This window comes from Bos taurus, chromosome 2, assembly GCF_002263795.3.
Source record: "Bos taurus isolate L1 Dominette 01449 registration number 42190680 breed Hereford chromosome 2, ARS-UCD2.0, whole genome shotgun sequence".
NCBI lineage: Eukaryota > Metazoa > Chordata > Mammalia > Artiodactyla > Bovidae > Bos > Bos taurus.
Window position 1 is genome coordinate 101418046 of NC_037329.1, and position 27435 is coordinate 101445480.

The 27435-nt window shown below is 35.3% G+C and overlaps 1 protein-coding gene across 4 annotated transcripts in view; it reads left to right on the forward strand.

Annotated features, from left to right (window-relative positions):
- Window positions 1-27435, forward strand: part of SPAG16 (sperm associated antigen 16) — a 1067980-nt gene that overhangs the window by 79588 nt on the left and 960957 nt on the right. Inside the window, exon 10 of one of the 4 annotated variants that reach the window (XM_010802313.4) lies at window positions 5406-8771. The exons of the other annotated variants lie outside the window; for them this stretch is intronic. Within the exon in view, the coding sequence (XP_010800615.1) occupies window positions 5406-5639 (234 nt within the window). The 3' untranslated portion in view covers window positions 5640-8771. Of the gene's footprint in view, window positions 1-5405; window positions 8772-27435 lie in introns of those variants that run through there. 4 annotated transcript variants of the gene reach the window in all.

A 27435-nucleotide genomic window follows, 5' to 3' on the forward strand; every position in this document is an offset into this window, starting at 1 on the left:
CAACACCACAGTTCAAAAGCATCAATTCTTCAGTTCTCAGCTTTTTTCACAGTCCAACTCTCACATCCATATGTGACCACTGAAAAACCATAGCCTTGACTAGATGGACCTTTGTTGACAAAGTAATGTCTCTGCTTTTCAATATGCTATTTAGGTTGGTCATAACTTTCCTTCCAAGGAGTAAGTGTCTTTTAATTTCATGGCTGCAATCACCATCTGCAGTAATTTTGGAGCACCAAAAAATAAAGTCTGACACTGTTTCCACTGTTTCCCCATCTATTTCCCGTGAAGTGATGGGACCGGATGCCATGATCTTCGTTTTCTGAATGTTGAGCTTTAAGCCAACTTTTTCACTCTCCTCTTTCACTTTCATCAGGAGACTTTTTAGTTCCTCTTCACTTTCTGCCACAAGGGTGGTGTCATCTGCATATCTGAGGTTATTGATATTTCTCCCAGCAATCTTGATTCCAGCTTGTGCTTCTTCCAGTCCAGCATTTCTCATGATGTACTCTACATAGAAGTTAAATAAGCAGGGTGACAATATACAGCCTTGACGTACTCCTTTTCCTATTTGGAACCAGTCTGTTGTTCCATGTCCAGTTCTAACTGTTGCTTCCTGACCTGCATACAGATTTCTCAAGAGACAGGTCAGGTGGTCTGGTATTCACATCTCTTTCAGAATTTCCCACATTTTATTGTGATCCACACAGTCAAAGGCTTTGGCATAGTCAATAAAGCAGAAATAGTTGTTTTTCTGGAACTCTCTTGCTTTTTCCATGATCCAGCGGATGTTGGCAATTTAATCTCTGGTTCTTCTGCCTTTTTTAAAACCAGCTTGAACATCTGGAAGTTTTTATATTTTCAAACTTCAGTCAATATCAACATCTATAGTTTAAAATACACCTGTGTTCAAGTAATATTTCCTTAACTTATTATAAATATATTTGACTATAATATATAAATGTACAAATTATATATTATATTGATTACATATATATAAAAAGCATAAATGGAGATTATACACTATGGTCTTATACAACTTGTTTTTTTCTTTTGGTGTTTTCCTTCTAAGATTCTTCCATATTCTTGTATGGGGCTGTAATTCATTTCATACTATTTACATGAATGTATGTTCAGATTGTTCTCAAAGTCTTAGTCCAGTAAACAGGCTGCCATGTACATGCTCCCATGTGCACATATGCAAGGTTTTCTGTAGGATGCTAAATTTCCAGTGAAATTGCTGGAGAGATGAGGATTTTACTAGATAATGTTGTATTATTTTTCAAATTATTTTAACATGTCTATAAACCCACACATAGAGTTCCTATTACTCTATGTCCTTTTTGACACTGGATATTACAGATTTCTTTGTTTTTGCCAGTTAATGAGTAAAATACGTTACCTCACTCGGTCTTAATTTTCATTTTTCTTACCAATAGTTAAATTTAACTTGTTCTCTTTTGCTTAAAGGCAGTTCTTATGCTTCCTTCTATAAAATGTCAGTTCATAGTTTTTTTTTTTCCCATTTTTATATTAGGTTCTTGATCTTTGAAGAATATTTTTGGTATATTTTAATATTGAGTCCTTGATCAGTTGCATGAATGTAGATATCTTGTCCCAGATGATGACTTATATTTTCTGTTCCTTTGTAGTATCTTTTAATGAATAGAAGTTCTTCTTTTACATGGTTTTTATTTTTTAAGAAGTAACCCAGCAAAAAGTTCATTTTAATGTATTTAAATTTATCAATACTGTCTTTTATGGTAACGATTATTGTCACTTGCTTAAGAGATAGTTTCCTATCCCAAGATCAGAATGCCTTGCTTGAATATTTTCTTTTAAGATGTTTGTTTATTATTTTCCCTTTACTAAGTGTTTGTGTGTAATTCCTAAAAATATAGATATTCTCTTACATACACACAATATGGTATTTAGATGAAAAAAATTAACATTTATACAGTACTTTTTAATCAATTGAATTTATTTTTGTTCTATTAATGTCTTTGATTTTTTTGAAACCAGCCTTTTTATTTTGGGAGTTGCAGATTCACATGCATTTGGAAGAAATAATACAGAGATCTTGTATACTCTTTATCTACTTTCCTTCAATGGTAACATCTTATAAAACTAAAGTACAAAAGAAACTAAAATACAGTGTCACAGTCCTCAGTGGTCATTGATACAGTCAAGGTGTAGACAAGTTTCATCATCACAAGAAGCATTAGTGTAGCTCTTTTATAGTCATATCCACTTTTTGCTCTCTATTCCACTCTCCTTAATCTCTAATCATTGACAACCACTATTTTTTTTCTCCAGCTGTATGATATTGTTGTCTTGAGATTGTTATTTAAATGGAATCATACTGTACTTAACTTTTGTGATTGACTTTTACATTCAGCATCTTTCTCTTGAAATTCATCCAAGCTTTTGTGTGGATCAGTAGTTATTTTCTTTTTTTTTTTTTTTTTTTACTGAGTAGGTGTTAATTCTTTTTTTAAATATTTGGTAGAATTCTCCAAAGACCATCTGGACCTGAGGATTTGTTTTTTGGGTTACCAGTTCAGTCTTTTTAATGGTTATGGGGCTATTCAGATTATTTCACCTTAATTGATAGTTTTGGTATTTTGTGGTTTTTGGACTTGTTAAATTTATGAGCATGAAGTTATTTATAACATTCCCCTGTGATATTTTTAATAACTGCATGATCTGTGGTAAGATCCTCCATTCCAGTATTCTTAATATTTTTTATTTTTATCTTTTCCCTTTTTATTTTTGTCAAACTTGCTAGGTACAGTTTTATTAATTTTACTGACTTTTAAAAAAGAATTTCCTTTTTGTTTCATGATTTTCTGAATTGTTCTACTTTCATTTCATTTATTTCTGCTTTTGTTAGAGGAAACACACTGACTGAAACCTCCTACCCTGGCCAGGCATCAGGGTTATTTTATGACAGGAGGTTGCAGTAAGGAATTAAGCCACCACCCATTGAAAGAGTTCAGGAGAGGTCAAAAGGAGACACCCTGTGTCCTACCACCTCCGAGAATTCTTGATGGCTTCCATCTTGGCTGAGCGATGCATGCACCCCCAGGAAGGACCCTGAGTCAGAATGATTGGCTAAAGATAACCTGGAAATTAATCCCATCCCCATAAAACCTGAGAATGTGAGCCATGTGGCAAAGTAGTTCTCCTGGGTTGCCTTACCCTCCTGTTCTCTGCACAGGCACCCCTTCCCAATGAAGTCTCTTGCTTTGTCAGCGTGAGTGGCTCCTTGGACAGTTCATTTCTGAGTGGTAGACAAGAGCCCCCTTTTGGGCCCTGGAACTCTCTTCCTGCAACACTTTTATTTTTATTATTTCCTTTATTCTTTCTCTAGCTTTGAGTTTCTCGTGCTTTTTTACCCTACTTTTTGAGTTAGAAACTGAGATGATTAATTTGAGACTTTTCCTCTTTTGTATTGCAAGCATATAGAGCTATAAATGGCCCTCTCAACACTACTTTAGCTGTGTGCCACATATGTTGATATGTTATACTTTCATTTTCACTCAATTCTATGTGTTTTTATTTTATTTGAGACTTCCTCTTTGACCTGTGTATTATTTAGAAGTGTTGTTCAATTTCCATGTGTTTAAGAGATTTTCCTGTTGCATTTTTGTTACTGACTTCTAGTTTGATTTGATTATGGCCAGAGAATACATTACCTTTTGTTTCACATTAGGGGTCAGACCTAAGTCCCCTTCTGTTCAGTAAGGAATGGTAAAATGTCCTGCCACTATGCTCTCCCTTCAATTCTGATATCTTGAACTGGTTTATGTTTCTGTTTTCCCCTTTCAGAGTTATGCTTTCATTATTTCCATGGTTTATAGTTGTCTTAGCAGGGAAAAGCAGGGGGAGAGATAAGTCTACTCCATCTTGTCTTGACTGGATGTCTTGTCATAGAATTTTGCTTTCAAGTTGTATTAATAATGTTGAAATTACCATCAAATTTTTTATGTAGAGACAAGTAGGAATCCTGTTTCACTTGAGTTTGTTACTGAGTCTAGACTTGCTCTACTCATCCCATAAAAGGCCAATGAATCTGAGAGATGAGGTGTTGAGGCAAGAAATAATTATTTTACTCTGAGAGCTGGCTGACCTAGAAGATGAGACACTAATGTCTCAAAATAGCCACTTGTTGGGGTCTGGATGCCAGGTTCGTCTATGGATCAGAGATGGAAGGGGGAGGTGAGGAAACAAAAAGGACATCTAGTCTGCAAATATCTCCCAGAATAACAAGCCTCAGGCAGGGTGATGTTTTAATTTCTTTCTTCCTGCCATCCACAGATGGACAAGGTTCTGAACAAAGGCACTTTAAATGAACTAGGTAGGGGGCAGGACTCTCTGAGGCAGGCAATTATGTATGATTATTACAAACATAGTGAAAAACAAGGGTTAAAGTCAAAGAAACAGATTTAGCATGGAAGAGTCAAAGTTGACTCTTCCTTGTTACAGTTTCACTCAGATAACTGCTTATTTCAGCACACTTTATTATATGTCTCTTCTTTTTCCCAGTGGTCTGCAAGTACCAGCTCAGTCATTTAGGTAGTTTCTGTATATTACCTGGGTTTGCTTTTGGACATCTTTCATGTTCCATTGGTGAATTTGTTTACTTCTGTACCTTTTTTTTGTTTTTTAGTAAATTTGACATGTAACATTGTGTAAGTTTAAGGCAGGCAAAATGTCGCTTGTGTTACTTTGATACATTTATATATTGTGATTTGATTACCAGTAGAGAAATATTTATCATATTACATTATTATAGTAAAATAGTATTTTCTATAGTCATTGTACTGTGTATTAATTAGATCTCTATGTCTTATTTACTACTCATTACAAGTTTGTATTCGTAACATCATACTTATAGTTCACCCTCCATCTGCTGGTAACTACTATTTTACTATTTAAAAAAAAGTTTTAACTTTTTTAGATTCTATATATATGTGATACCATACAGTTCACTGCGCTTTTAAATTATTACAGTTTTTAATAAGTTTGGATATACCTTAGGATGGTTTCCTCAGCCCCGTTCTTCAGAAGTGTTTTGCTGTTCCGTAAAATTTAAAATAGGCTTGCCAAGTTCCTAAAAGCTTTTTTTCTTAAGACATTTATTAATATAGCTGTGGTTTTATAGATTTATATAGAGATAAGTGGCATCTTTATGATATTGAGTGTCTCAATGCATGAATGAATGTCATTTATCTCCCCATTTATTTGGTTTTTAAATCTTTTAAAACATTTTTATACTTTTTCCATACAGATCTTATACATGTTTTTGTTAAATATAATTATCAGTACCTTATAATTTTTCTGATATAAATAATATTTACAAGTAGTTAAAATAAATAACTTGTCCCTTTGTCGGCTTTGAGGCCTCCAACAGAAATCAAGAGGGCGTCTATGAGCTCAGAGCAAGATCAACCCTCTGTCCAACTCCACGCCTCCATCCTCAGGAATGGAGAGGGAACTCTCAAACTTGGAATAAGATCACAGCTCTTCAAGACACCATTGACAGGAGACAACAAAGTTCCCAAGCACTCCGAATAAGACCTCCCATTTACAGGACATCCTGCCTCTGTCAGCAGGAGGCAAAGGGGAGATTCTGAGCAACTTGTGCTTCTGGCTTCTTCTCTCCCAGACCTCTTTCTTCAGCACCCAGGTCCTTTATCCCGTTCTTTTTAGTTTTCTTAAGGAGCCTATAACTCCCAGTTCATCATGTATTCCAGAACTCTAATCCTCCCTGCTTGCTAAGTCACTTCAGTCGTGTCTGACTCTGTACGACCCCAGAGATGGCAGCCCACCAGGCTCCCTCATCCCTGGGATTCTCCAGACAAGAACACTGGAGTGGGTTGCCATTTCCTTCTCCAAGACTCCTTATGTCATGTTTTCTTACTCAGTCTCTTAGTCTCCTTTTTTGATTCCCTAATCTTTCACTGTGTACTCTATGGAACTCAAGATCATTGATCAGCAAAATCCACTGTATTTTCAGCTTGTACTATGAATGTCCCTTCACCTTCTGTGCTAATAGAAATTCAGCTTTTTCCGTGCTTATAGTTTCTCCTACAGCCAGCAGACTTCTGATAAATGTTTAATGATCAGCTCTTTGAAGGGGAGGAAATAAACCTTGATTTGTAGTATTTTCCAGTTTGTATGTTTGATATACTCAGGCTACCATCTTACTTCACCAAATGTGAGGTTGAGAAGTGACATCCATAGTCAGCTTTCCTGACATAGCTCATGTCTACAGTGATCTTTGGCAGTCTCAAGGGTGACTTCTCTGATTCCCCACTAAGCCACAGCATTGGACCTGCAGGTGACATAATTGTCCCCTTTGCTTCTCATTGCTGCTTTCAGTTCCTTATCCTACCCTCATTAATGAATACACCTTGCCTTGATTCTCATATCATCAGTTTATCGTACTCAATAATAACTAATAATATCGTACTCAATAATATCCTACCCTCATTAATGAATACACCTTGCCTTGATTCTCATATCATCAGTTTATCGTACTCAATAATAACGTACTCAATAATAACTCAATAATAATAACTCAATAATAACTTTTTTTTTCTTTCTTTTTTTTTGTAAAATGAAAAAAGTAGTCACTGTGACATTGTCACTTCTGTAAAAATGATTCCTGCTATAATTCTTATTTAGATATTCACATGGGTGATCCTTTGAATACTCTTTCAGTTCCTTAACAGCTGCTTCTTTAAATGATCTTGTTCTCCATCTAGTTTCAGCCACTCACTTTTTGGTCATTCTCTAGGCCTTATTGTTGCCAATAACTTCCATAATTTGTCATTTTGTTTGCTGTTTGCTCCTCATCTCCCTGACCTCTTTGTATGTTGAGGTTTTCCTGGGATCAGTTCTGGGGCCTCTTCTCTTTCGATATCATTACTCCCTAGGTTGTCTCATCCAGTTTCATGACTGTAAATTACCTGTATGTTAGTGACTCATTAAGTTATATCTTCAACAGAGATATCTTTTCTGTCTCTTTTCTGTCCTCTGGTTTTATATATCCGACTGCATGTTCAACCCTCCAGCCCTCCAACCCTCAACCCTTCCATATTGAGTCTGCATTAAGGCTCTATGTCCTGCAATTTTCTCCATCTTAAGGAAACTCTGTCCTTCCAGTTCCTCAACCAAAATCCTCTGGAGTTATCTTTGAGTCATTTCTCTCTCAGACATTTTACATCAGATATGAAAAATTATTTTGGTTGTATTTTGAAATATATCCACTCTTCATCTTTTCTTACCACCAGCAGTGTTGCTCTCTGGTTTTTTTCTCCATCATCTCTAACCTGGATTACTACAATAGCTCCCCAACTGGTCTTTCTGCTTTTTTTCTTTCCTTTCCTTCAGTCTTTGTTAAATGCTGCAGCCAGAGCGATCCTCCTAAAACATAAATTTATCCATTACATGTCTCAGTTGAAAACTTTTAGTGGTTTTCTATCTTTTTCAGAGCTATAGGAAAGTCATTATAGCCTCTGAGGTCCTACATTTTCTGGCTCCTTTTTAACCTCTCGGACCTCATCTCCAGTTGCTGGACCATCTTTTACTCAATTATAGACACACTTGCCTCCCTGTTTGAAGAATACTGTAGTCATGCCCTGCCTCCAGGCTTTTGCATTTGAGGTTTTATCTGTCTGAGTTGTCTTCTCTCAGAAAATTGAATGGCTCACCCCCTCAACTTCTTTAAATCTTTAATTAAATGTCTCTTTTTAGAGAGAATTTCCATAGCCATCCCATCTAAATTTTAATTTATATTTAATTAAAATTCCCTTTTCCTTCCTGGATCTCTTTCCTGCTTTTTTTTTCCCTCTTACATATCTGCCTCTTATGTTCTGTGTTGTACTTATTAACTTGCTGTACCTTTTCCCTACTAGAATGTAAGCTCCACAAGAGCAGAAATATTTGCCAGCTTTATCCACTTCTGTATGCTCAGTGCCAAAAATGTGACTGGCCAATAGTAAGTACTCCATAAATATTTGTGTTTGAATGAAGGAATACCTAAGAAATACACGTTCTGTTAGTTGTTGTTACATAGAAATGAAATTGATTACTGTAAGTCAATTGTAAACATAGAGACCTTGCTAAACTCTCTACTGTAATAGGTTTCTTAAAAAAAAATTCCTTGTAAATAATGATATCACCTATAAACAGTGATAGTTATGATTTTCCTTTTCTGATCCTGGAAAATTTTATGTGTATTTCTTATTTTTGTACATTGTTTAGGACTTCTAGAGATGGTTAAATTGAAGAGGTTGGAATAGACATTCTTATCCTGTTTTTGTTTTCTAAAATGAAGCAATGTTTCTCATGTTTCAACACAAGAAGTGATATTTCTTATAAATCTTTGGTAGATATTCCCTCTCAGATTAAAAGTTTCCTCTACTTCCACATTTGTCAAGTTTATTTGTGTTTTATCATGAGTTAACATTAATTTTGTTTTATCATGAATGAATGGTGAATTTTTTTTATCATGTTTAAGTTTAAAACTTTTATCATGAACAAATGCTGAATTTTCTGCTTCTGAGATGATCTTCTCCATTAACATTTTAACATGGTAAATGACATGCTGGACTTTCTAATGTAACATTCTCTTTTCAGTCTTGGGATGAAACTAGCTCATTCATCATGTATTATATGATTTATATATATCACTGGATCTAGTTCACTGTTTTTTCCTTAGGGTGTTTCTGTAGTTTGAATAAAACTGACCTTTAATTTTCCTTTTTAGTCAGTCTTTTTATAATTTTGGTGTCATAAAACGGATTGCAGATATTTCCCTCTTTATCTCTTGAGTTTTTATATCTACCTTAAATGTATGCATAGAAGTCTTAGGTGAAACTAACAGGAGCTGCTATGAGTTTATGGAAATATTTTGTACTGTGGATTCAGATTTTTTTAGCATAATAGAATTCTAGCAGTTATTTCTTCTTGAATCAATTTTAGTAAATCATTAAGTAATATATTTACATGAATATAACCGTTTTGTCTAAGTTTCAAATTTACCAGCATAAAGATATTTGTTACATTGTTTATTTTTAAAATTTCTAATGAATCCATAGTTATATTCTCTTCTTGTTTTTGGTATCTGTTTATCTTCCTCCTTAAAGTTTCCCTGCTGACAAGACTCTCCCTCATCTCTCATTGGTCTTCCTTGAGATTTAGGAATTTTACTGGTATTTTCAAATAACTTTTAAGTTTTTTGATCCTCTTAAATATATACGTATTTTTTTCATTACTTTGTGCTTTCATTGTTATGATTTCCTTCTGTCTGTACTCTTTGGGTTTATTCTTTGTTTTTCCACTTCTTAATTAGGATAAATGGAGAAGGAAATGGCAACCCACTCCAGTGTTCTTGCCTGGAGAATCCCAGGGACGGAGAAGCCTGGAGGGCTGCAGTCCATGGGGTCGCTAGGAGTCAGACACGACTGAGCGACTTCCCTTTCACTTTTCACTTTCATGCATTGGAGAAGGAAATGGCAACCCACTCCAGTGTTCTTGCCTGGAGAATCCCAGGGACGGAGAAGCCTGGTAGGCTGCAGTCCATGGGGTCGCACAGAGTCGGACACGACTGAAGCAACTTGGCAGCAGCAGCAATTAGGATAAATAGTCTATTTTCGGCCTTCCCACTATTCTATTTAGTATTATAAAGTTCCTTCTAAATACTACTCTAACTACTTCTTACACATGTTTCTATGTAGCATTTTAATTTTTGCTCAGTCTTAAGTATTTTAAGATTTCCATTATGATTTCTTCATCTCATGGTTGAGGAAAAGGCAATGACAACCCATTCCAGTACTCTTGCCTGGAAAATCCCATGGATGGAGGAGCCTGGTAGGCTGCAGTCCATGGGGTCACTCAGAGTCAGACACGACTGAGCGACTTCCCTTTCACTTTTCACTTCCATGCATTGAAGAAGGAAATGGCAACCCACTCCAATATTCTTGCCTGGAGAATCCCAGGGACGGGGGAACCTGGTGGGCTGCCATCTATGGGGTTGCACAGAGTCGGACACGACTGAAGCGACTTAGCAGCAGCAGCATCTCATGGTTGATTTAGAGAATATTTGTATATTTGCATATGCATGATTTAGGGTTATCTTTTTTGGTTATTATAGATTTCTAGTTTAAATAAGTCATCGTCAGAGCATATCGTCTGTATTAAGTCAGTTCTTAAAGTATGGTGGGATTTGTTATGGTAGTGATCGCTAGTTCTCCACCAAAACATATTTTATTTATTCCATGTTTTTCATGATATTGCTAGCATTGTAGTTAGACTATATTTCTCAGCTTCCTACCTATATGTGACAATAACCCTAAATTTTGCCAATAGAATAGGCACTTATGTGGTATGTGCCTATGAATTATTTTTTAGAGATACTTACACTTTCCCCTCATTTTCAAGGAAGGATACTATTTTGATCATTAATGCAGAGCTTGATTATATACTTGTGTATATTTTGGAGAATCATAACTTGATCATCTGACATGACAGGACTGGATATTCTTCCACATTTTGGTTTGCTCTCTTGTACCTGTGCCATGGAATAAGAAAAAAATGTCTCAGCTAACCTCTGATTCAGTGAAAGGCATGAGGATCAGTGCTGCTGTAACTGGGCTTGGCCAACATCAGCTCATCTCCAACTGACCCACAATATATGAGCCAGGTAAATCTTGCTGTATACCACTGAGATGCTGTGGTTGCTTATTTTATGACACTGATACAATGCTGCTACCATGGTCTGGTCCTTAAAGGAGCATCAGGCTTGGACTGCTTTATATTCCTTTATCTTCAGTTTGTGTGGATCAAGGAAGTGCCTGTAATCCATCTGACTGTGCAGACAGACCAAGACAGTATCCTAAATTGATGAACTAAAAAGGAAAGGAATCCTGATCTATCAGGCTCAGCTGTGCATGGACTTTGATCACTCACCTTGGGAGAATTACTTGTGGGAGGATTATTTTCTATTTGTGTCAGTCCACCCTTTTTGAGATCTGTCAGCTTTAGCAGCTTAATTTTTATCCTAATATTACAAGTTCTCTGGGGCTTCACAGGTGGTTCAATGGCAAAGAATCTGCTTGCCAATGCAGGAGACCCAGGAGACATGGTTTCAATCCCTGGGTCGGAAAGATCCTCTGGAGGAGGAAACAGCAACCAACTACAGTATTCTTGCCTGGAGAATCCCATGGACAGAGAAGCCTGGTGGGCTACAGTCCATGAAGTTGCAAAGAGCCAGACACGACTGAGCACGCATGCGTGGTGCACAAGTTCTTTATAAACTAGAATATGGTTCATTTTTGTAACAGTATGTACTTGAGAAGAATGTATTTTCTAATTTTGGAGTTGACAATTTCATATATATTTAATACAATTTGACTTTTGTATATTCAAATCTGAAATCTCTATCTGTATTATATTTTGGCAAATATCAATACTTGAGTAAACTGATGGATTTTTCAGTCTTTTCCTACAAGTTAATCAATTTTTACATTAAACATTTTTAAGCTATTTTATTAGATGCTTAAAAGTTTAAAATTGTTATATTAAATAGATGAACTAAAGCATAATTTGTAGTAATCTTTTTTCTAATTTTTCTTCTTAAAATTTTTATAAATTTTAAACCAACCTTAGTAATCAATACTGTCCTTTTAATTTTCTTCCAATGTTTTTATACACATACTTGCCTGGGAAATCCCATAGACGAAGGAGACTGGTAGGCTGCAGTCCATGGAGTCATGAAGAGTCGGACATGACTGAGAGACTTCACTTTCACTTTTCACTTTCATGCATTGGAGAAGGAAATGGCAACCCACTCCAGTGTTCTTGCCTGGAGAATCCCAGGGATGCGGGAGCCTGATGGGCTGCCGTCTATGCGGTTGCACAGAGTTGGACACGACTGAAGTGACTTAGCAGCATACAGTATATATTTAAGTTAGTGTTGGAATGACTTTAAATACATTTTTTCAAGTAAAATGCTAATTTATATTTTTGCACATTTTATACCTTTGTACATTTATTTTTCATCTAACATCATAAGCCTTTCTCATGACAGTGTATTGATATATTCTTCAGACAAGCAGATTTGATACCCTTATAATACTTCATAATTTGTATTTTTGTTATGATTTTATCTCCTTGTTTGTACTCAGTTTGGTTATTTCCATTATTTTATTGTTTTAAATAATTCCATGAGGTCAGTCCTTGTACATAAAAGCTGTGTTCATGTCTATGACTGTTTCCTTAGAATAGAACTCAAAGTTTGTCATTGTTGGGGATGTTTGTTCAAGACTTTGTTTTGAAAGTGAAATATAAAGAAATTCATTTTAAAGTCTGCTACTCTCATTCATTTTTATTTTACACATTTTCTTCTTTACCTCAAACTTCTCTGTTTATAAAAATGCTTTGCCTTGTGGTCTATTTTTTATGATACAGCTACTTTATTCTTCTTTGATTAGTATTTGCTTGGTACTTTTTAAAATCTATTTTTAACATTTATCAGATATGGTTAGTTGTCTCTGATAAATAGCATATGCAATCTCTTTAATTTAGGTGGTGATTTTGTTCATTTACATTTAAGTGTTTTACACTTATTGTGATTATTTATATATTTGCCTTGCTTCTGTTATCTTTTTTGCTCTCTATATATCTAATCTTTTTATGCTTTTATCTTTCCATGCTTTAAAATACATTTATTTTTTTCACCGGGTATTTTTCCTTTTTCTTTTTTTTTTAGTGTTAACTCTTAAGAATTTAGCATGTACATGTAATACAATCTAAGCTTAGTTACTTGAGTAACACAAAAGTTTGCAAACCCTAAACAAAAATTCCCTATTTGCTTTTTTTTGGGATCTGGTACTTAGTTCAATTTCTGTTACATAGCAAAACAGGCATTGTTATTTTATAAAGAGAGTTGAGCTTATAAATACTTGTTTAGATTTGTCTACAAATGTATTAATTTCATTGTTCTGACTGTATTCACAATTTCATCTTTGCCTTTTTTGTCCAGCAGTTTTACTATAATTGATATAACATTGTTTTCATTTATCCCATGGAATATATTATGATTTTTATGTTTAGGTAGCAGGATTTTTTTGTTTGTTTGCTTGTTTCTTAAAAATTTTCATTCATTACTGTAATAAATATTGCCTTTCCTTCATTAAAAAAGAAATTCTTTCCTTCCAGGGCTGCAATTAGATATAGGCTATACTGTCTCATTCTATCTTCCATGCTTCTTAACCTCTTTTTTCTGTTTTTTTTTTTTTTTCTTGACTCTGCTGTATTTTCAGAAACTCTTTATTCTTGTTCTCTATGTTTCTGGCATTCTCATTTTTAAATCTAGCTTTTGTGTTTTAATATGGGAATTTATGTATTGTCTTTTACTTCTAAAGGCTGCATTTGCTTAAGACCATTCGTGATAATTCTTGATAGTTCCTTGCTGCTTGCGCTTGTATATTTGTATATACTTTTTATTTCTGTAAACATTCCTAAGATACTATTTCCATAGCTTATGGGTGGTCTATCATTTAGTCTCCAGATTGCAGTTCTGGTTTGGCATATGTCATCGTGGCTACCCATTTTTTGCATGTTCTTACTGCTTATAGGAGCTTCCCTGGTGGCTCAGATGGTAAAGCGTCTGCCTGCAATGCGGGAGACCCTGGTTCGATCCCTGGGTTGGGAAGGTCTCCTGGAGAAGGAAATGGCAACCCACTCCAGTATTCTTGCCTGGAGAATCCCAAGGACGGAGCTCATACGTTAGTTCCATAGTTTTATCTTTGCCTCCTTTAACTTTTGTGGAATGCAACTATGCAATAAAATTATGTTTTACTTGGTTTTTAGTTGTTTTCCAGTGGGAGAATCCTTCAGAGTATGTAGTTTAATATATTTCTGAGTCTAGTATTTAATTTTAGCAATTAAACTTGTCCATTTGATATGTCTCTTAGGAGAATACAAGTAAATGACAATCCATTTTTAACCTATGAAGGAAAATAATAATGAATTTTAAGTGCATTTGTTTGAAATGAAAATATTTTATACTCAGTGGATAACTGAACTCTTTCTTTGCATTTTTAAAATTAATTTATTTATTTTAATTGGAGGCTAATTACTTTACAATATTGTAGTGGTTTTTGCCATACATTGACATGAATCAGCCATGGTAAACTGAACTCTTAATTAGAATAGTCCTAGAAGGGATGAGAGATGGGAAAGGATTAATATATATAATATGTATTATTAGTAAATTTAATATATAGTGGGCTTCCCTTGTGGCTCAGCTGGTAAAGAATCTGCCTGCAATGTGGGAGACCTGGGTTCAGTCTCTGGGTTGGGAAGATCCCCTGGAGAAGAGAAAGGCTACCCTCTCCAGTATTCTGGCCTGGAGAATACCATGAACTGTATGGTCCATGGGGTCACAAAGAGTCAGACATGACTGAGTGACTTTCACTTCAGTATATAGTAGATTACTATTATGTCATTTTGTTACCTTTTTCAATAGTTTTTGGTTTTCCAATTTTTTCCAACTTATTATTATGAATCAAATAGTAGAGGCTTAATAATAGAAGGAAAGACACATAAACTGTCATTTTATTCTTGCATCCGTTCTCACTGTGGGAAGATACAAAAGAAAAGGAAAGAATAGTGCTTTTGAGGATTTTACATTCTTGATCAAATGATTTTTATACTGAGGAAGAAAATATCATCCTATTTCACTTGATTCTAAACTGCTAACTTTGGAATATTAATGTGTAATATTTTATTTAGCCATATATTAGTTTATAACTTGTAAATAGGTAATTTATAGGGTAAATTTATGAACCAAAATAATTGAAAGCATTGAGTGTTAATTAATAAAAATATACATTTATAATTCTATTTACATAGAATGAAGAGTATTACCCTGATATACAGAAAAAGTTTGAGTAGAAATCAGATATAACTAGACACCCACTCAACCTTTATGAATCAAAGTGTTATCATCTGTAGGCCCATAATAAATCCTAGCATAGTTCCCATATTAACTTCGCTAAGTTACTTTGAGTAGTATTTTGTACCACTCATAGTCATGTTTATTTTGGCTTTTTACTTTCCCTACTTTATTCCCCTCCCCCCTGCAGACTCACCATTTTTCGAAGGGCTGTAGGCTAAAGTCTGAGACTGATATGTAACAATGAGATTGTAACAACAGCACACACACACACACAAAAAGCACCCACCATGGTATAAAATTTAGAAGAGTAGGAGAAGAATATGATAAGAGAGCATACCAAGGAGCGGTGAACAATAGTGTTACAAAGATAAGATTAACAGTGAAAATTTGTAAATCATTAATTTCCTCACTCAAAAAAATGAGTTATAAGCTTAAAACTAAAAGTCATTATGATATTTTTTAAAGATCTAGAGTATTAGACTTACAGTACTGGATTCATTGGGCTTCCCTGGTGGCTCAGCAGTAAAGAATCAGCCTTCCAATGCAGGAGATGTGGGTTTGATCCTTAACTGGGTGAGATCACTTAGGGGAGGAAATGACAATTGACTCCAGTGTTCTTTCCTGGGAAATCCCATGGATGGAGGAGTTCGGCTGGCTATGGTCCATGGGGTCACAAAGAGACAGATACTGCTTAGCGACCAAACAGTAACAACAGCTGGATCCATACATGATCTATCTGTAATATGAGTATCTTTTCAATCTATGATATCAGATACTCTTGAATTATCCTGAATAATGCTATTAATTAATATGTTGATTCAAGACTGTAAATGGTTTTACCAAGGCACAAAAGAATGAGTTAATACTGTTACCATTCTTAATGTATTTTCTTAATATCTGGCTTCTAGAAAAAAATGTTATGCTATTCCACAGAAGCTCATACATACAAACTATACTGAAGTGTTCATATCTTTATAGTGGTATCCATAAGATTAGATATTATTTCAAAAAATTTTAGAATATCAGGTTGTTGAAATATTGCTTCAAGAATATATAAGAAAATCCAATAATAATCTTTGCTTGTAAAAAAATATTGTTTTGTATGCACATATATGTGGTTTTGTGTGTATGTGTGCATGCATGTCCAGTTGCTCAGTTATATCCAGCTCTGTAATCCCACAAACCATATCCTGCTGTGCTCCTCTTTCCACAGGGTTTTTACAGGCAAGAATACTGGAGTAGGTTGCCATTTCTTACTCTATGGGATCTTCCTGACCCAGGGATTGAACCCTCATTTCCTGCATCTCCTTCAATGGCAGGTGGATTCTTTACCACTGTGCCACGGAGGAAGACTTTTATATGTGTGCATCTATATACTAATTAAAACAGTTGAACATCCCCTTCTGTGCCAAACATTGTACTAGATATATTTTACATATATTTCCTAAATTAAATAGACCTATTTAAAATTTAATAGCCTTCTTATACTTGTAGAGAAAATTATACATACTATTCAAAATAATTATTAACATTTGTTTTTAATGTATATTTTAAAAGAGTAGTTTTAAAAAAATGTGCTTGTAGAAGTGACTTAATTCATGTGTTGTGCTGTGCTTAGTTGCTCAGTCCAACTCTTTGAGACCCCATGGAATGTAGACAGCCAGGCTCTTCTGTCCATGGGGATTCTCCAGGCAAGAATACTGGAGTGGTTTGCCATACCCTCCTCCAGAGGATCTTCCCAACTCAGGGATCAAATCCAGGTCTCCTGCATTGTAGGCAGATTCTTTACCATCTGAGCCACCAGGGGACTTAGTTAAGGTTTATGATAAAGTAAGTAGTTTATCATAGTTAAGGTTTATGATAAAGTAGTTTAAAAGACAGAGATGTAAATCATTGAAACATATACATTACCATATGTAAAATAGATGACTAGTGCAAATTCGATGTGTGAAGCAGGGCTTCCAATCCCAGTGCTCTGAGACAACCTAGAGAGATAGGGTAGGGAGGAAGGTGGAAGGGGGGTTCAGAATGAGGGGGGACACATGTATATCTATGGCCAATTCATATTAATGTATGGCAAAATCATCACAATATTGTAATTATCCCCCGATTAAAATAGTTTTTTAAAAAAGAAATGCTTAAGTTGATAGTGAGCTGAAAAGATGGCAGGGTAAATGAACACAACAGGAATGTGTGGTACTCCACACATCACCTCTCCGAATTATGGACCTGACTACATACATCATCAGTATATTTGGCTATGACATCACAAGCCCAGAATTTTACCAGTTTTCTATGTGATGGTGTTTAGCACCTTTTGTAAGCACATGGTCAGTTGTATACTTTATAATGGGATACTTTATAATGCAAGCACAGTTGTGATTGAAAGTCCTGGATTTGGAGAAATGCAAGAAAGTAGGTGGTCAGTTTATATCACAGTATCATTATTTGCCAAATATCTACAATCTTGATGTTTAACTGTGTACCTAAAGCATAAAGGAATAGTTAAATGTGCTTTCCTATTCCATTCATATCTCCTCAAAGAAACATAGGAATATTTATAATTTATTTTTGTCACTCTTTCCTAATTTAGAAATTAGGAAACATTAAATGTGAAGTATATGTAGTAGATAGTTGCCAAGGATAAATCCCCAGGAAATCATGTTTCCCAGTATTCACACCCTTCTGCAATGGATCTGGGTTAACCCTATGTGACCAATGGAATGCAGCTAAGTTGATAATACATGACTTCTAATACTAGGTCATAAAAAGGATGACAATTTCTGGAAGTGTCTCTTGAACACTCTACTAGGGGTAACTGGCCACCATGTAACAATTTGATAATCATTAATACTGTCCTATGAGGAGGCTCACTGTAGGGAGAAGCCACATAGAGAAAAAAGATAAAGAGGCTTGGCTAGCTGTTCAGCCATCCCATCTGAAACACCAAACGTCGTTGAAGAAGCTGTCCTGAATATTAAACCTGTCAAGACCTCAAATGACATCAGCCTTAAACACTGTCTGATTATAACTGCAGGAGACGCACCATGTAAGAAGCATCTGCCTGAGCCCAGTCAACCATTAGCAATAATAATACATGGTTGTTTTAAACCAGTAAATTTAGAGGGTTTCATTAACACAAGAGATAACTATGAGTATATGCAGAGTATTGGGTTAGCGTTTGTGAGAAAGAGAATCAACCTCTATTTTTATTACTTCACCCTGAAGCAGCATCCTTTCGTTATGGTCATTTCCAAAGGCAAGATGTTCACTCTTTATGAGGTGACCCTCTTCATTTTAGAGTAGAATGTCAGGCATCATCTTTATAGTAACTGTTACCCAGTCCCCTGTATATTTCTCTCTAAGAGCCATAGAATGTGCCTACTACTTCTTTTTACTAAAGCCCTTCAAATATTTAAATGTATGCTCCTTTCAGTCAGTCAGTCAGTTCAGTCGCTCAGTCATGTCCAACTCTTTGCGACCCTGTGAATCGCAGCACGCCAGGCCTCCCTGTCTATCACCAACACCCAGAGTTCACCCAAACCCATGTTCATCGAGTTGGTGATGCCATCCAATCATCTCATCCTCTGTCATCCCCTTCTCCTCCTGCCCTCAATCTTTCCCATCATCAGGGTCTTTTTAAGAGTCAGCTCTTCGCATGAGGAAGCCCAAGTATTGGAGTTTCAGCTTCAGCATCAGTCCTACCAATGAACACCCAGGACTGATCTCCTTTAGGATGGACTGGTTGGATCTCCTTGCAGTTCAAGGGACTCTCAAGAGTCTTCTCCAACACCACAGTTCAAAAGCATCAGTTCTTCAGCAGTCAGCTTTCTTTATAGTCCAAATTTCACATCCATACATGACTACTGGAAAAATCATAGCCTTGACTAGACGGACCTTTGTTGACAAAGTAATGTCTCTGCTTTTTAATATACTGTCTAGGTTGGTCATAACTTTCCTTCCAAGGAGTAAGCGTCTTTTAATTTCATGGCTGCAATCACCATCTATAGTGATTTTGGAGCCCAGAAAAATAAAGTTAGCCACTGTTTCCACTGTTTCCACATCTATTTGCCGTGAAGTGATGGGACCAGATGCCATGATCTTAGTTTTCTGAATGTTGAGCTTTAAGCCAACTTTTTAACTCTCCTTTTTCACTTTTGTCAAAAGGCTCTTTAGTTCTTCTTCACTTTTTACCATAAAGGTGGTGTCATCTGCATATCTGAGGTTATTGATATTTCTCCTGGCAATCTTGATTCCAGCTTGTGCTTCCTCTAGCCCAGTGTTTCTCATGATGTACTCTGCATATAAGTTAAATAAGCAGGGTGACAGTATATGCTCCTTTATATGTGCATGCCTATTATTTCAGCTTCATTTTTCAGCTTCTTCCTTTCTAAGTTCCTTCAACTCTCTGGAGCCCCTTTAGGATACTCAAACAAAAATACTGTTGGCTTGACAAGTACAAGCACATAATACGAGAATGCTAAGGTTCCAATTAGTTACCCTGATTTCTTTGTTATGGGATTGTAGTGTAACATTTTTTTTTTTTTCTGTAATTGACTAGATAATCATTAAAGTTTTAGTATGTTGCAGACAGCTTTGTATCATTTAAATTTTGGAATCTCTCCATGTTATTTTCTTTGATCAAGGGAAATATTATTTACTTAATTGTTCTCTTAGGTTTTAAATATTATTATTGTTGTTATATGTAGATACTCTTTTAACTTTAAAGTTCTAAAATTATCCCAGGAGAAAAAATATACTTTCTTTTAGAATTAATTCCCTGGAACTAATTTGTAGTTTTTTAGTCCAGTTTGTCTAATTAAATAAAAATTGCCCTATGATTTTAAAATTAGTTCTTGAATTAATTTTTTACAGAAAATATATAATCTTAGTTCTTTATAAAAAAGTATTCATTTTTAAATTACATTTTAAATATTAATTTTATGATATTCTTAATTTAGATAAAGAAATTTGGGATTTTCAGATTCTCTTTTTAAATAGAAAAAATTAATACAAAAATTAAATGTTAAGGGACAATTATTTTTCTCCATATCAAAACTATCACATGATTAATTTGACATAAAAGTGATTTTATGTTACAAAAGTGATAAATTTCCAGTCTTGTGATATATTTCCAATGCAAATATTTAAGCACTGTGCCTTAAGTAGGAAGCCAAGACAGTTTGATTTATGTTTAATATCAAATAAATAATAACTCCTGATAAAGTATTTGACCTAGATTCTTCTAAATGATAAATCAGAGATTCAAGCTCTAATTTTTTTGTACCTAATGTACTCCATCTTTATATAAGTAACTGATGCCTCTGCTCCACTCTTGGTGAAGAGTTCTATATGATTTTGTGATGCAATAAAATAAAAGCACTTGACTAAGAATCTGGTGAGAACTTTTGGTTTTACTAAAATAAGTTTATAGGTTTTGACAACAATCCCTTAGGAGCCTATGTCTTTGTAAAACAAAGCATTTTTGTTTTGTATCCTTCTCTCCTTTATTTAAAATCATTCATTTTCCCTATAGTTAAAAATATTAAGGAAAATTAGTAAGATATATCTTAATCTAATCAATAATTTCTCACAATAATTTAATCAATATGTTATTTTTTTAATAGTGGGCTTCCCCAATGGTTCAAGCAGTAAAGAATCCTCATGCAGTACAGGAGACACAGGAGATTCAGGTTATGTCCCTGGATTGAGAAGATACCCTGGAGTAGGAAATGGCAACCTACTGCAGTATTCTTGCCTGGGAAATCCCATGGACAGAGGAACCTGGCTGGCTACAGTCCATGGGGTCGCAGAGTCAGACACAACTGATCACCCAGGCACTGGATTTAATTTTAATTAAATATTCAGGTAACATCTACTCATAGAAAAGTGTTATATATTAACATAAGCATCTAATAAAGACACTTAGGATAGATTTTAAATACTAAATATTTTTAAGACTTTATCTTCTAGAATAGTTTTAGGTACACAGAAATATTGAGAGGAAGATAAACAGATTTCCCAAGGTTTCACTTTCTCCATACATTCATAGCCTCCTCCATTATCATCATTTCCTACCAGAGTGCTGTGTTTGTTACAACTGATGAACCTACATTGACTAATTATAATCATCAAAGTCCATAGTTTACCTTTGGTCCATCTTGGTTTTATACAACACAGAGGTTAAACAAATGTATAATGATATGTATCTATCATTATCATATCATACAGAATATTTTAACTGCCTTACAAATTCTCTGTATATCATCTATTCGTCTCTCCCTAAACCTGCCCCTGACTTAAGGCAACCAATAATCTTTTTACTCTCTCTATAATTTTGCCTTTTCCAGAATGTCATACAGTTGCATTCATATAGGTATACAGCCTTTTCAGACAAGTGACTTCTTTCACTTATTAATATGCATGTTTTCTCCATGTCTTTTCTTGGATTGATAGCTTATTTATTTTTACTGCTGAGTAATATTCCATCATCTGGATGTACCACAGTCTATTTATCCATTCACTTACTGGAGGACATCTTGATTGTCTTCCAAGTTTTGGCAGTTATGAACAAAGCTACTGCAGGCATCCCTATACAGGTTTTTGTGTGGACATAAGTTTTCAGCTCCTTTGGGTAAATGGTTACCCAAATATCCAAGGAACATGATGGCTGGATTGCTTGATTAGACTATGTTTAATTTTAGTTTTGTAAGGATATGCCAAAATATCTTCCAAAGTGACTGTAGTATACTGCATTCCACTGGCATATAGTCAGAGTTCCTGTTGCTTCACGAACTCCCAGCATTCGTTGCTGTAGCATTCTGGGTTTGGTGTTTTTAATCAGTGTGTAGTAGTACCTCACTGTTGTTTTAATTTGCATTTTCCTGATGACAAATGATGTGGAGCTTTTTTCATAGTTTGATTTCTACTCTATATATCTCATTTTGTATGGGGTTTGTTAAGGTCTTTGGTCATTTTTTAAATTGGATTTTTGAATTTATTACTGTCAAGTTTTAAGAGTTCTTTGTATATTTTGGATAATAGTCTTTATTCAAATGTGTTTTTCAGTTATTTTTTGATATTCTGTGGCTTGTCATCTCTTTCTCTTCACATTGTCTTTGGCAGAACTGATGCTTTTAAATTTAATGGTATCTAACATTAGTTTCTTTTCTGAGTCATGTCTTTGCTATTGTACATAAAAAGGCATCATACTCATGGTTATCTACATTTTCTTCTATGTTATTTTTTAAGACTTTTATAGTTTTGCATTTTATGTTAAGTCTGTGATGCATTTTGAATTAAATTTTCTGAGGAGTGCAATATCTGTGTCTAGATTGATTTTGGTGGATGTTCAGTTGTTTTACCACCATTTATTGAAAAGACTATATTTGCTTCATGGTATTGCCTTTGTTGCTTTGTCAAAGATCAGTTGACTATATTTACTATATTCTGGGCTCTTTATGTGTTCCACTGATTTATTTCTGTATTCTTTGTGAATATTATGGGCTTCCCTGGTGGCTCAGATAGTTACGAATCTGCCTGCAATGCTAGAGACCCAGGTTTGATCCCTGGGTTTGGGAAGATCCCCTGGAGAAGAGAATGGTAACCCACTCCAGTATTCTTGCCTGGAGAGTCCCATGGGCTCAGGAGCCTGGTAGGCTACAGCCCATGGGGTCACAAGGAGTCAGACACAACTGAGCGACTAACACTTGTGAATACTATACTGTCTTGGGGAGTTTGTTTACCAGTGAGAAGGGTTGGTTAAACATGAAACGGTGTAAAGAGGAGATGAATGGAGAGAGTAGGGGCCAACGTCTTGAATGGTCATCTACCTGGGCAGGACATCATCCACACTGAGTTTGTTAGCTTGAAGTTGCCCAGAAAGCATCAGTACCAGAAGCCCTTCCTTGATGGGGTCAGGGAGGAAATATGAGAGATTTTAAGTCTTCTTAAAAGTCTGAAGAGTGTATATTTCCACAGTTGTAGCCTGTGTGAGAAGGGGGGGCTTCAAATATATCCTAATTCTATCACGCACACATGAATTGCTTGAGAGCTGTTTACACAGACTTGCAGAATGCATTAGGGGCCAGACCTTTGTGAGGCTCAGAAGTATAGTCCCAGTAGTTGTAAACTTGTTTTTAGGAGCAAAAAGTAGATCATAGACCAAATTAGGTATTGGAAAACCAGAGCTTTAACTGTGAACACCATTCCAGTGCTTGTGGCCTGATCTTGGTGTTATGAACACTTAGCACAACACCTGATGTTTTAGACAGTATTGCTTGACGTTTTTCCCACACCACAGCACTATGATAAAATATTTGTATGGCCCACTGAGGTAAACAGACAAAGATTTTCAATGGTGAAAGAAACAAGACTTTAGGTTCTTGGCATCCCTAGAATCCCAGGGATGGGGGAGCCTGGTGGGCTGCTATCTATGGCGTCGCACAGAGTTGGACACAACTGAAGTGACTTAGCATACTTCTCTGGGGGGCTAGAAAGAATCAATATTGAGACGGGGTGCTCAGGGCTGGTGCACTGGGATGACCCTGAGGGATGGGATGGGGAGGGAGGTGGGAAGGAGGTTCAGGATGGGGAACGCATGACACCCACGGCTGATTCATGTCAATGTATGGCAAAAACCACTATAATATTGTAAAGTAATTAGCCTCCAATTAAATAAATTAAAAAAAAGAATCAATATTTTGGGTGTGGTCATAACCCACTTATGACAAACCAATTGGAAAGCTCTCTTTTGAGGAGTACACATATGAGTTAGAGGTAATATTTCAACTGTTCAGGGTGCTTGTTGTTTTAGAGAAGGGAACATACCTGTGTCACACAATGATTTATCAAGATGATAAGAGGTCATAATTTCCAAGAGAAGGATGTTAATATGAGTATTAAGGGAAGGGGAAAATATCCCGATGTATTTATATAGTCTTTAGATGATAATTCTTTTTTCTTTACTCAAGTTCTTAGAGCTGTAAGTTATATAGAGCCCATGAATATCATGTCCTCGGCATTTCTGACTTGAAGTCAAAGCTGTTGTAAATGTCAGGAACTTCTGACAACTGCTTAGTAATTTTTGCCTCAACGTATTTCCATAATTTGCTTTCATAGTAGCTCAGATTAGAAGACAATATATATCTAAGAAATTACAGTTGTGCAATGTGTATTACACAGTGAATTAGATATTTTTTTCTCCTTTTTGAACTGTAGAATTCTCAGTGTGACATGGTCATATACAAATATTGAATGGATATAGCTGGCTTTATGAAAAAGTATATACTTGCTGACATATACATAAATTAATTTTGGTAAATCATGACAGTATCTGTTTGTAATTAAATAGCTCTAGTTCTTATAATAGAAAATAATATGCTATATTCTCATTACAGACTATTCAGGAATTATAGGAAATATAGAAAATCATAATGAAGAAACTAAAAGTCATGTGTAATCCTCCTATTCTGAGATATCAATAGTTTGATAATAGTCTCAAATATTATCATGTGAGAGAATAGATTTTATTTTGTTGACAATACACAGTTGTTAATTAAAAAAAGTTGACAAAAATATATATAAGTAACATATAATTATTTATGCATTTGCTTGTTTAGGCTTTTCAAATATGAGATCCTATTATGCACAATTTAGATACTTGCTTTTTCAGTTAGTGTTTTCACACAAGTGGACACATAGCTGATTTATCATTTATCATTTTTCATATGTCACAGACATATAGCTGCCAAGTCAAAAATCTTTACTGCATGTGTAGTTTTTTGTCTCTAATAAAGATCTAAGTTTGGAATTTCATCTTTCTTCAACTGTTTTTAAGAATTTGTAAAGATACACGATGTAGAATAAAATTTCTTATTTAAAAAATATGGCTATTTTAATTCTGATTTTCAGTGTTTTGTCTTTTGTAAGAATGCAGTGGAAAAGCAGACATGATAACATTTTTCAACTTAAATTTTGATTTCTCAAATTTCTTATAGTGTTCATATTCATTTTAAACTATGAAAATAATTTTGGGGAAAAATTCACTAGAGTGGGAATTATAGTTCTTGTGTGCATGCGTGTGCATAGTCAATTGTGTCTGACTCTTTTGCAACCTTGTGGACTATAGCCTGCCAGGCTCCCCTGTCCCTGGAATTTTCTAGGCAAGAATACAGTAATCTGTAAGTGCTATATTATGTTTTGTTTTTGCTAAAATTAGGTTATTTGATAATGCAGGCCTGACCTATCAACTGTTACTGAGCATAGATAAGAAGGCAGTAATGAAGATTTTAATATTTTTCCCTGTGTGCCAGGAACTGAATTATATCCTTAGTTTATATTATCTCATTTTAATTTTGCAAACAGTTTCTGTTTTAGAAATAAGCTCCTTTATAAAAAGTATAAAACTTAATTGGAAATACACACTCACATAAACAATAGCTCCCTTAGTATGTGATTACTTTATCTAACTATATTATATAATGTGCTTCTGTTCTTAGTCATGTTTGACTCTTTGTGACTCCAAGAGCTGTAACCTGTGACGTTCCTCTGTCCTTGGGATTATCCTGGCAAGAATATGGGAGTGAGTTGCCATTTCCTATTCCAGGGGATCCCTGATCCAGGGATCAAACCCAAGTCACCTACATTGGCAGGCAGATTCTTTACCACTGAGTCACCTGGGATCCCATATTATATACTATTAGTATGTACATTTAGTTGGCTTCATAGACATTTTATAGATAAGTGTGAGCTGCTAATTACCTTATTAATTATAGAATACTTTATTCACACACTATTAAACATACATACACATATATGTATGCATGCAATTTTGTCTGTAGATATATACATTTACATTTGTCTATCTAGATATAGATACAACTATGTCAAGAGCATCGAGTTTTGTTGCAGGAAGTGGAGCCCCCTAAAGGGTGTTCCAAGCTGATTTTAGGGGATTTCCAGGTGTGGTCCAAAGGGTTTCAGCAAGAGGTTAAGTGGATTTTTCCAGCTTTCCTCCTGGCTCCTTCTTTTAAATTTGCTGCTCTGCTGGAACATATGGGATTTTCTGCTGTTAAATATTTTTGAGTGTTTTACTTGTTTGTGGGTTAAAAGCAAAGGGAAAAACAGATTGTACAAAAGGGCTTATGATTGTCCTTTGTACCTTACAGCCATCTCAAATTTTGCTTTTGAGAGGCAACTGTTTTGAAATATTTTATTTTGTGCTTCTTTTTGTAATTTAAACTTCTGGTTCCTCTCTTGTCATAGCTGTATCAGTATCTTTATTTTTCCTTGTAAATGGAATAACATGTTTCCTAGTAATTAATATGCTTAAACTTCTATGTTTAGATTCATGAAGTGCAGTATGTCTTGTGTCTTCCTTTGTAAAATCCACTGTTTGAGATTCTCTTCATTCCTTTATCTCTCATTCTCACTTCCATTTCTTAAAATCTGTCAGCTGCACTTCTACATTTTTCAAGATGGATAACATTAAATTAAATAACATTCTAATGTGCAAGCAATTTTTAAATCTTTTGTGTTCTCTCTTTGGGTTGTTTGTAATACTAATTGAAAGTGAAAAAGTGAAAGTGAAAGTGAAAGTCACTCAGTTGTGTGTGACTCTTTGTGACCCCATATAGTACATGGAATATCTCCAGGCCAGAATACTGGAGTGGGTAGCCTTTCCCTTCTCCAGGGGATCTTCCCAACCCAGGGATTGAACCCAGGTCTTTGGCACTGCAGGTGGATTCTTTACCGGCTGAGCCACAAGGGAAGCCTAAGAATACTGGAGTGGGAGCCAATCCCTTCTCCAGAGGATCTCCCCTACTCAGGAATTGAACCAGGTTCTCCTGCATTGCAGGTAGATTCTTTACAAACTGAGCTATCAGGGAAGCCCATACAAATTGAACACTGGTGAATTCCTTCATTATTGTGGTGTAAATATTATTTCCTATAAAGCCAAGTAGTATTCTGTGAATACATATTTTTCCTTTATATCCAAGCTTTGGGCCTACTTAAAAGAGACTGTACCCTACACAGGGTCCTGTTTATACATACTCAAAACTGAGCTATGTATTCATTTTCTTCATATTTGTGGCAAGCATTTTTTTAAGCAGATTTTTTCTGTAATCACCCTCATAGTTTCCTGTGGGAAGAAGAAATTTATGCTTATTTTCTGTATTTCTAATACTTACCATGTCTATTGCCTGGAGTATATGGTATTCTTCTTTTGAATTTCACTGATTTCCTATTCTAATGAGTTGATTGCTTTAATATTTAGGCAAGAAGATCCAACCAGTCCATTCTAATGGAGATCAGCCCTGGGATTTCTTTGGAAGGAATGATGCTAAAACTGAAACTCCAGTACTTTGGCCACCTCATGCGAAGAGTTGACTCATTGGAGAAGACTCTGATGCTGGGAGGGATTGGGGGCAGGAGGAAAAGGGGATGACAGAGGATGAAAT